Raw genomic sequence first — 10,803 nt, forward strand, 5'->3', positions numbered from 1 at the left:
TATGAAGTTATACATATGATTTGTGGCTGTACTCGTGGGTTTGACATCCACCATAACTTGATTGATTCGGGAGGTAGTTAATTCAAACGGTTTTGTTGTGTAAACGAATTCCGAAAGAGTCATAGTGGTTTAGATCACGACTTGAGGTTTGTATTTTTCTGCGGTTTGGGAATTCAGTTGCGTGTTGCATTGGTTCTTCTAAAATTAGCTAAGTGAAAGGTATCTAACCAATTAAGTGTTCATTCTACTAGTAGTTCAGGGGTTATGATGAATTCTTGTACTTTCGTATAGCGGCATGATGGGTGCAGTAAGCAGTATGGAATTTGAAGTTGAGGATCAAGGTTGCGGTTCAGTATTGATAAGAATGTCACGAGATCGGATGAGCAGGGAATAATTCAGATGTTTAGAGCAAGCTGGAGTTATCTTAGTGTCGCCTGAAAATGGTGTTTTGTTGAAGAGGCATTGTGTTTGGATTTGCGGATTGCGGTTTACAGAATTAGTACGGTTGGTGGTAGGGATGTGCAGACTTTATCACCTGGACACTGAATTGTTAAAGATTGAAATCAAGTATGGAGATTTTAGGGTACTATCGTTAATGTGGGAGTTTTTTTCGGATCGGGACGACTGCTCATGTGTGTCATGAATAAGGCCATTGTGGATCCTTAAAAGGTTATTATCCCAGTATAGTATGATCCGAATCAGTGTGAGGTCCCATGTAGTTTGTAGTGTTATGTGGGTAGGATGGCTCTCGAGATGTAGGTCATTTATCACACGTTAGTTGTGCTTTCGTTTCACAGCGTGTGGCGCTATTCATCTCCCCAGGATTTGTATTATGCACTGGGTGTGCTTATGGTCGATATTTGGGTATTTTGTAAGTATAAGAGCTACGGCTTGATGGGTGTGTTTTCTTCTTGATTATTATGTGCGAATCGGGTGGCACGTCACCATGGGTATGTTGTTTGGATCGGGTTACATGCCGCAACAGTATCATGTGTGGATCGGGTTGCACGCCGCAACAGCGAGATGTTGGGTACGGTTCCATATATTTGTTTCTGTGTATTTTGTTTCTCATTCACTGAGGAGAGTTCATAGCGTCTGTTCGACCATTTTATTTGTTACGCGGGCTGGGAAGTCCCATTCCAGAGTTCACTTTTCCTTATGTATCGCATTCAAGTTTTTAGTATGTTGGCGCATGGTTGGCGTCATACGAGATCTTAGTCAGTGTTTAAGGTTGCTTATTGCCTGTGTAGCTTATACTGGGTGAGACGAGACTATTGGACCTGAAATCAGTGCAAATAGATTTATATAAGGTATATTAAAGAGAGAATATCGTTATTCGGTTCAGAATGAGGTGACAGACCTTGTTAGGAGGAGAGACTCCATGATTTGATTGATTCAGCAAGTGGTTAGGAGTTTCTATACATCTTCTCTGTCACGGAAATATTGTGAGGATGGAAACCAGGCTTATATGTGTTATGAGGTATATTGCGGACATCAGCTCCGTGATATTTCAGCTATTGTGGTTGGGGGATGTTACTATGGGTAACCGACTTATGTGATGCGTGGTGTGATTTCAGCACAGATGCACAATCATGTTTTAATACAGTGTGTAGTGATTGATACGGTGTTCGTATGTTAGAATAAGGTATTGTAAAGAAAATTCGAAGATTGGAATTTGGTTCTAAGGCTTATTGATTGAATAAAAGGGAGGACCTTCAGTCCGGCTCGAGACGAGGTGCCAAACTGGGATTGTGATGGCACGGGCAGGTGCACGAGGTGTTAAACAATGATTTTGGTCAACTCCAAAGTAGTTCTTAGCATGTTCGAGGAAGAACGTATGTTTAAGTGGGAGAGAATGTAACGACCCGACCGGTCATTTGGAGCTCTAGCACGTCGTTCGGCGGTTTGAGGCCTTGAGTAGCTTCACTTCAGGTGTTATGACTTGTGCGTGTGGTCGGAATCAAATTTCGAGAAGTTCGGAGTTGATTTGGAAAGAAAATTCTAAATTCAGAAGCTTTAAGTTGAAAAAATTGACTAAGGTTTGGATTTTTGATAAATGACCTCGGAATCAGGATTTGAAGGTTCCAATAGGTTTGTATGATGATTTCGGACTTGGGCGTATATCCGAATCGAGTGTCGGGTAGCCCGGGAATATTTCGGCGCTTATTATGGAAGGTTGGAGTTTTAAAGGTTTAAGAATTTCCTAAGTTTGGTTTGCAATGGATTTAGATGTTATCGGTGTCCGTTTGGGATTCCGAACCTGGGAATAGTTCCGTATGGTGATTTTCGTCTTAGGAGCGTGTCCAGATATTGATTTGGAAGTTCGTACGCCGTTTCGGCGTCAATTGGTGAAAGTTGGAAATTTAATGATTTTTGGGAAGTTTGACCGGGAGTGGACTTTTTGATATCGAGTTCGGATTTCGATTCCGGAAGTGGGAGTAGGTCCGTAATGTCAATTAAGACTTGTGTGCAAAATTTGAGATCAATCGAACTTGATTTGATACGTTTCGGCATAAGATATAGAATGTGGAAATTTGAAAGTTTATAAGTTTGATTCGAGCCGCGATTCATGTTTTAATGTTATTTGACGTGATTTGAAGGTTCGACTAAGTTCGTGTGATATTTTGGGACGTATTGGTATATTTGGTTAAGGCCCCGAGTGCCTCGGGTGAGTTTCGGATGGGGTTCAGATCGATTGGAGCCTTGTTGAAGCTGCTGGAATTTCTATTGTTAGTGTAACCGCTTATGCAGAAGATTCATCGCAGAAGCGGCCTCGCAGAAGCGACTAGAGGGGAGCTGGGTTGGAGGCGCAGGTGCGAGGTTTTGGCAGCACCTGCGAGACCGCAGAAGCGGATTTCTGATCGCAGGTGCGAATCCGCAGAAGCGAAGCCTGGTCCGCAGATGCAAAGGCATGAGGCCTTAGTGGGGAAACCACAGAAGCGGAATTTTTGGCCGCACCTATGGAACCACAGAAGCGGCCAAGTGACCGCAGGTGCGGTGATCGCTGGGCAGAAGGTTTGCTTAACTACGGGATTTTGGCCCATTTTCTCTCATTTTTAATTGGTTGGGACGATTTTTGGAGAGCTTCAAGGAGGGATTTTCATAAAGTAATACGAGATAAGTGATTCACACCTATTACAAGTTAAATACATGATTTGTATATGGTTTAGGCATGAAAATTAGTAAAAATTGAGATTTTGAAGAAAAACCTAGAAATTGGTATATTTTGGATTTTGGCCATAAAATTGGACATGAAATTCAGAATAAATGATATATTTGAGTTTGTAGTGTTATGGATAAAGTTCATCTTCGAAATTTTTCGAAATCCGGGCACATGGGCCCGAGGGTGGATTTTATCGATTTTTCAAGCAGAGTTGGAAATTATTTAAATTGATTAATTATGGGTATTAAAATACATTTTGATTGGTTTGCATATTGTATGCATAGTTTTGGATCAACAATCATTGGTTTGAGGTGTTAGAGTGGCGTTGGAGCCGGCTGTGGAACTTCGGAGCGAGGTAAGTCTCTTGCCTAACCCTGTGAGGGGAAAACTACCCCATTGGTGATATTATTATTATGTGCACTAGTTGTGGGCTCTACTTACGCACGAGGTGACGAGAGTACGTACGTAGCTAAAGCATGTTTATGTCCGGGTAGACTTAGGATTTTATCATGAAATATTTGAACTACTTGAACTTGTTCTGCTGGCTTAATTAATTGAAATTATAATTGAACTTGATTTAGAAATTACATATATCTTAGGCCAAGCCTTGTCACCTTGAGTTATTGGCTAGTTATTTTGAGAAAACGGTAAGATTATATTCATATTAAGTTCATGTGCTATAATGTAAAACATGCGTTTCGAAAATCTGGGAGCTTCCTTCCCTTTCTTGTGGAGCGGGCCGAACGCCTCGGCAGTATAGATGCATCTATGTTTCGTGCTGCTCGACCCTTGGCAGTGTACACATTATTCTGGATCGGACCGAACGACCTCGGCAGTATCGTGCGTTATACCACTAGTAGCCAAATATTCACGAGCTAGTCTTTCCACTGATGCCCGACATTTTATGATATTTCTTATTTATTTGGTATTAACACTTGACATGTTCTGAGATATTAATAAAATAATACAAGACTGAGAAATTATACTCAAAGGGGAATAATTGGATAAACATTTTGAGATTACAGAATTTCTTCACTATAGCTGTATACTTTATATATGTTATGAATTACCTTATTATTTATTTAGACCTCCAGTAAATATCGATGTCGATCCCTCGTCACTACTCCTCCGGGGTTAGGCTAGATACTTAATGGATACACGTTGATTTACATACTCATGCTACACTTCTGCACTAAATGTGCAGGAATTAACAGGTCCATTTGGTGATCACCTTGGCGTGTAGGCGCACCTGTTGAGGAAACTTATGTGAGCTGCATTCCAGGCTACGCATCGTAGTCCTCCGATTTTCCATTGTATAGTTTACTTTATTCTGTCTTATTACATTCGGGGCAGATGTTGTATTTATTATTGCACTCATTAGAAATACTCATGCACTTGTGACACCGAGTTTTGGGGTTACTACGGGTGGTTCGTCATTGTAGCTCGTGTTCATATTATCATTCACCATGTAAATTATATTTCACATTAATTGATTAACGAAAAATGTTGATTTCAAATTTCTAAATAGGTTGAAATTGGTAAATTATTATTGGCTTGCCTGACGGCAGCGTTAGACGCCATCATGACCTATATTAGATTTTGGGTCGTGACACAAATACCTGATTCGAGCCAAAACTTCTTGGACCTGCTGAACCCATAGTCGAAGAGAGAGTGCTTGAAAAAATAAATAGTTAAAAGTACGTTTTCACCTATATTGCAAAAATTTGCTATCTTGGTAGAATACACGTGGAAAAACTAGTTTTAGTAATAATGGCAAACAATACGTCCGTTTTCATATCTCCATTACAGTCTGTAACCACCTTCAGTCTCCTTTTAAACTCAGCGCTAACTCCATTTCTCATCATCTACTCGACACATACGTCTTTTTTCTTCGTATGCCGTATAAATACTTTCAGTGAAGCTTTTCCATGTGAAAAAGATCGCCGAGAATGGGGTTATGTTTCTCCAGGAAGTCCGCCGTGAAGAAGCGGCCGTCGAAGCGTTTAACGAATCAATCCACGGCCGTAGGAGGCGGCGGAACCGGAAATAACCGGTGGTCTAGGTTTCGGTCGTCGAAGAAGGACGATTCGTTCGCTCAGGACCGAGCGTTGGCGGCAGCGATTTTGTTACAGCAACAGTTGCAAAATGGCGGCCGTGTACTGTTTGATCGTTCGACGTCGATGCGGTATTCGAACTGTAAGTCTAAGAAGAATCAAGCATTGCCACGTAGCTCGAGTTCTAGGTCTCGCTCTCTTACTGATCCTCTGCTTCAGCCTCACCAGCTTGTTAACAAGGTACTTAATTAACTTAGGAGAATTCAAGTTAATCAAATTATTCAAATTTTAAGTTTGATGTGATGTTTTCTCTATTAAACTAACTATTCAACCATTACATCATCATTTTCATCCTCCACCAATTTTAAAATGAATTTTTACTCTTTACCCAATCAAATCAAACACTGTTATATAAATTGAAAGGGAGAGTACCTTTATTTTTTTGGGGGGGAGGGAGGGGGGAGGTGTGTTAGCTTGCGGCATTTGGTTAATTTGCTTTGTTGTGTTCGTTGTGCTCCATCGATTGATTCGTGGTTTTGTAAGGCTTGCTTGTCTTCATTAACTAATTCAGAATTGAGATACTTGCTCAAAACTGGAAGCTGTAAAGAATATGAGAATTTAACCCAAACCTCAAGATAATAGGTAGAGTACATATATAAACCTCTTTTTGATAAGTCATTTTTTATAAACCTCTTCGGATTCCCTTTTATAGCCAAGATGGAACACTTATAACCTGTCAATCCGCATGTTTTCAATTTTTGATGCACATCTGCCTGATGAACTGCAAATCCTAGTAGAGAAGTTCCATTTGAGGTAAATTGATAGAATTCGATTAATGTATTGAGGGTTTGAAATTGTTGAGACCTTGAGAATTCCACACCAGAAGGCAAGGTGCGGAGAATCAAACCTGCAGAACTGGACAGTGTAGCTAACTTTTCTGCTTGAGTATAGTACAGTAGATTGCCCTCATTTGGCTATTAATGGAACGTATAGACTGATACTTCCTTGGTATTTATGAAATGTAGCTTCTTTTCGTTTGCTTATTCGGAATTTTGACAGATAAGTAAAGAGGTCTCAGTTCTGCTCTAATAGTATTGAAACAATGCGTTTTGCTTGTGGCTGTGTCTATATTTGATCTTCCACTTTCATGCTAAATGGATGGCTGTATATAATGGGCAGGAATTAACCATTGATGATTTAGAGACAAACCATTTTGTCCTTGTCCATGGTGGTGGATTTGGAGCCTGGTGTTGGTATAAAACCATTGCACTTTTAGAGGAGGCTGGATTTAAGGTGACTGCAGTGGATTTAACTGGTTCAGGCATTCATTCTTTTGACACAAATAGCATCACCAGCCTATCGCAATATGCAAAGCCACTCACTGATTTTCTTGAAACTCTCGCCGATGGAGAGACGGTTAGTACTTCGGTATTTCTGGTTCTCTGCTTCTGATGTTTCTATCATATTGTCTTCCATTCTTACGAGAGTATAATACTCGTAAGACTACTCGGCGCTGAAGATCTGAAAAAAGATATTCTTCCAGGTTAAAGTGTTCGTAAGAACTTTAGCATCTTCGATGAGTATCTTCCTCTGCATTTCAAAGTTTTGCCTGTGACACCTGATATGAAGGGTTACATTTTTCTTTATCATTGATCAGTATTGAAATAAAACAATGAAAAACTAATAGTGAACAAAGAATTTTTAAAGAAGACAGAAGAGAATGCTAGTTCTTACATTAGACTAATGGCTTGCTTTATGTGGAATGGCAAAGTTGATAAAAAAAAAGTGGTGCTTGGATCTGTAGATGTGTCATACTTGGAGATTAAATGCTGAAATCTGCCAATTCTTCAGAACCCCAAATTTACTACCAGGACAAATTCCAGAATTTCTGATATCTGTTTTCCTTAACTAGTCTATTACAATATTGTGAATCTTTTTTCACACTGTAGGTGATTTTGGTGGGACATGATTTTGGTGGTGCATGCATATCATTCGCAATGGAGCTCTATCCCTCTAAAGTTTCAAAAGCGATATTTGTTGCTGCCACCATGCTCATTAGTGGACAAAGTGCCCTTGATATTTTCTCAGATAAGGTATATTTTCATACTTTTATTTACTGCTTTCATTTGATTCTTACAAAATCTACATCATCTGTCTTCTTCTTGTAAGGTTATATAAAATCTATTTTGCTTATTTAAGCACATTGTCCGTATATGGTTTAGAAACACTCAGCCCTAATCATAGTTTTTATGCATGGACTGCATATGCAAAGCGACTCTTAAGCCCTGCTCATAGTTTGTTTTGTGCGGAATCCTTGTAAGAAGTTTAGTTTGGTTTTATTTTGTGAATTGGGGCATGTATTTCTAAAGTATATGGGCGTAGATTATCGAAACTACTTTATAGAATACTGATTTCACTAATCCTCTGGATGATAAGTTGCAATCAGTTGAGTGTTGGTGCTCCTACTTATGAAGTAAATTTCACCTTCTCTAGGTTACAACCTTGTTTTGAAATGGTGTTAGATATCAGCAGTTCTCTAGTGATGAAGAAATCGAATTTCGTTTTTTGTCAGGATTTTATGTCATCCATCTGTTTTTAGGCTTTGCAGTTTTTGTCTTGTGAAATCTTTAATGTATTTTCTGTTCATCATGAGAACCCTTGATATACATTATCCGCTTATAGTGAACGCGTGAGGTTCATCTACTTGCAATTCAGTTCCCCAGGAACCAGCTGTAGCTTGTTTAGTAAACTTGTGAGTAACCTTTGTGTTCATCTCTTGGAGAAAAAGTATTTTTGACCTGGGGAGAAGGATTTGGATTAACCACTGAAAGTAAACTGCCTAGGGCTCTTCTTTGGAGAGGGAAGGAATAAGAGAGAGGGTGATATTGAAGGGGTCTCTCCTCCACCAACTTTTCCAGTCTTTCATGAGTTAAAGGGATTGGGTTGAGGATGAGGTGACTCAGCAAATGCCTGAAACTTTGATTATAATCTGGAGGATCTCTTACCTTTCCAATCCTACTTATTGTACCTTCCATGTACCAATAACACTGGATAGCATAATGTCATTCCACCCAATAGGACTACAATTCTCTAGTTCTGTTTCCTCCCTTGAATGTGTGGGTCAGATGCTTTTAGCTAGTTGTTTCATTACAGAATTGAAGTTTATTTATTGTTAATAAGAAGCTCAAAATTATTGCAGACGATATCAAATGATCTTATGAGACAGTCTCAAGTATTTATCTATGCCAGTGGGAATGATAAACCACCAACTGCTATTGATCTGGACAAATCAGTCCTGAGGGACTTACTATTCAACCATAGTCCCGCTAAGGTATGTTGTCCTGTATGAAACTGTTGATCACAAATTAAATGTTACTTCCATAAAGTGGCAAATTTTAATGTTTATTTTGGATGTAGTGAAGAGTAGAGAAAAAAGCAAAAATGGGAAAAAAGAAAAGAAAAAAGAAGAAAAGGAAATGGTGAAATAAGACTCCCTTTATGTACTTTTCCTTTTTACCTTCTTGTTGTATAGTTTTCATTCTTGGATCTTAATCATTTCTAATTATGCACATAAAGTATTTCTCTTATTCAAGTACAATGCTTCTTTCAAACTTTTTTTCCTTTTAATCTCGATTGTGGTCAAGCTAGACTTTTGTACATTGGGATTTGGGAGGATGAGTGTTGACAAAAAGTTTTATATATGGATTAGTAACACATCGATTTTGAGGCGAATTTCGATGGCCTTGAAATGGTGAATCTATAGGCTGCAGACACTGGGGTGTGCCATTGTACTTGAGTAGGTTTCCTAGTCATCCATAGACAATGTAAACATCCTGAGAGGAAATTACATAGACAATGTAAACATCCTGAGAGGAAATTATATATCTCATCTGATTCTTGTATAAATGGTTCTTACATACCTTGATATAAATTGCTAAAAACCCAGCAGATGTTTTCAAGTTATCCGTTAATGTCTAACCTCAGTGCTAATGATACTAGTTTATTAGGAGGAGGATAGAGAAATTCAGTTATTTGTTCCTGGAACTAGCTGATAACATTCATCGTGTTCTAGTAGCTTTGTGTTAAATAACAAAATCAATTTCAGATACCTGTGTGGAATCTTCCTTTTTGTGCATATTCAAAGCTTTTTATACTATCTTCTTGAATTTTTCAGGATGTTGCTTTGGCTTCTGTCTCAATGAGGCCAATTCCATTTTCCCCAGTTCTTGAGAAGCTTCCCCTGTCAAACATCAAGTATGGTTCCATTAGACGGTTTTACGTAGAAACAACAGAAGATAATGCTATACCAATAGCTTTACAACAGAGCATGATTAACCAAAATCCTCCAGAACGAGTTTTTCATCTCAAGGGTGCTGATCACTCACCTTTCTTCTCCAAGCCTCAAGCCCTACACAAGATATTGGTAGAAATTTCAAGGATTCCATCAACCTGAAGTTATTTGTCAGAATCCTTTTATGAAGCCATACTAACATGTTCCAAAACGGATGCTCTCTCACTGATCCAAGGAAAAAGGAAGAAAGATTCAGGTGCTGTCGACACTTCAACTGTATCAGAGATGTGCAGAGTAATCCCTCGTGTATATGTGTAACTTAGCTGTTTAGATTATTTATGATGGAGAGAAATGAGAATTGCCCACTGGAGCGCAAATCAAGAATCGAAGAGTTTTTAAAATTTTAAAGAAGAAGAAATAATAGAAATAAACCGTTTTTGTTTTCACATTTTGACTTCTCATATGGTAAGATATCCATGGCACCATATTTTACTTGATGCTGTAGCCTTTTAGATCAAAACCAATTAGGAATTGGTTGCTAGAGACTCTTTAAGTTTGTTGTGCTGTATGCCATTATTTTGAGTTAGGCTGAATATTGTTAGATTGTCCAACTTGCTTTATTTCGTAAACTGAGTTTTTGGTGTTGATAAAACGTAGTTTCACCAAGTCTTAGGCCTCATTTGTTTTTTTTCAAGATTAAGACGTCTGAACCTCTATGCACGTCTGAATATCAAGATATGTATTAAGATTAACACATCTGAATCTGAATACACATCTGAATGTTAAGATGTGTATTAAGATCTGAATACTAAATGATTAAGACTGTTTGATTTTTAACATTTGAATGTATAAAATTTACGTTTATTTGAAAATTAATAAACATAAAATTCAAATAAAATACGAATTATTCTAATATTCCATCACTAAAATATATAGCTTTTTAAAATATGATAGTTGCCTTGCTGGTGGTGATGACTAACGGTAGTGTTTGTGAATGCCGACTAAAAGCGATGGTTGGTGGTAGATTTGGTTGATGGTGGTAGTTTAGGGTAGTAGCTAATGGTGATTGGTAGTGATAGATATTATGATTGAGGATGGTGGTGGTGGGCGGTGATATTTAATAATGGCGGGTAGTGATGGTGGTAGTTGTGATTGAGGAAGATGGTGGTGGGTGGTAGTAGTTTATAATGATGGACAGTGCCAGCTATGATTGTTGATGGTGATTGGGTGGTTAGTTGTGGTAGTTGAGGTGGATGATGGTTGGTTGTCGTTGATAATGATGGTGGTGGGAGTGG

At 38.6% G+C, this 10,803-nt stretch overlaps 1 protein-coding gene across 1 annotated transcript; it reads left to right on the forward strand.

Annotated features, from left to right (window-relative positions):
- The first annotated feature begins 4,970 nt into the window (after positions 1 to 4,970).
- LOC107816136 (putative methylesterase 11, chloroplastic) lies at positions 4,971 to 9,956 on the forward strand. The gene is made up of 5 exons (XM_016641821.2): positions 4,971 to 5,457; positions 6,397 to 6,633; positions 7,167 to 7,310; positions 8,417 to 8,548; positions 9,392 to 9,956. Exons 1-5 carry the CDS (start codon positions 5,113 to 5,115, stop codon positions 9,668 to 9,670), a joined length of 1,137 nt encoding a protein of 378 aa, XP_016497307.2. The 5' UTR covers positions 4,971 to 5,112; the 3' UTR covers positions 9,671 to 9,956.
- Positions 9,957 to 10,803: the final 847 nt, after the last annotated feature.

This window comes from Nicotiana tabacum, chromosome 14, assembly GCF_000715075.1.
Source record: "Nicotiana tabacum cultivar K326 chromosome 14, ASM71507v2, whole genome shotgun sequence".
NCBI classification, from domain to species: domain Eukaryota; kingdom Viridiplantae; phylum Streptophyta; class Magnoliopsida; order Solanales; family Solanaceae; genus Nicotiana; species Nicotiana tabacum.

What these genes read in the sequence shown, in the direction of transcription:
- LOC107816136 (XM_016641821.2), top strand. Translation starts at nt 5,113, where the DNA reads ATGGGGTTATGTTTCTCCAGGAAGTCCGCCGTGAAGAAGCGGCCGTCG. An exon ending in TTGATATTTTCTCAGATAAG is followed by an intron (nt 7,311 to 8,416) that starts GTATATTTTCAT and finishes AAATTATTGCAG; the next exon opens with ACGATATCAAATGATCTTAT. An exon ending in TCAACCATAGTCCCGCTAAG is followed by an intron (nt 8,549 to 9,391) that starts GTATGTTGTCCT and finishes TGAATTTTTCAG; the next exon opens with GATGTTGCTTTGGCTTCTGT.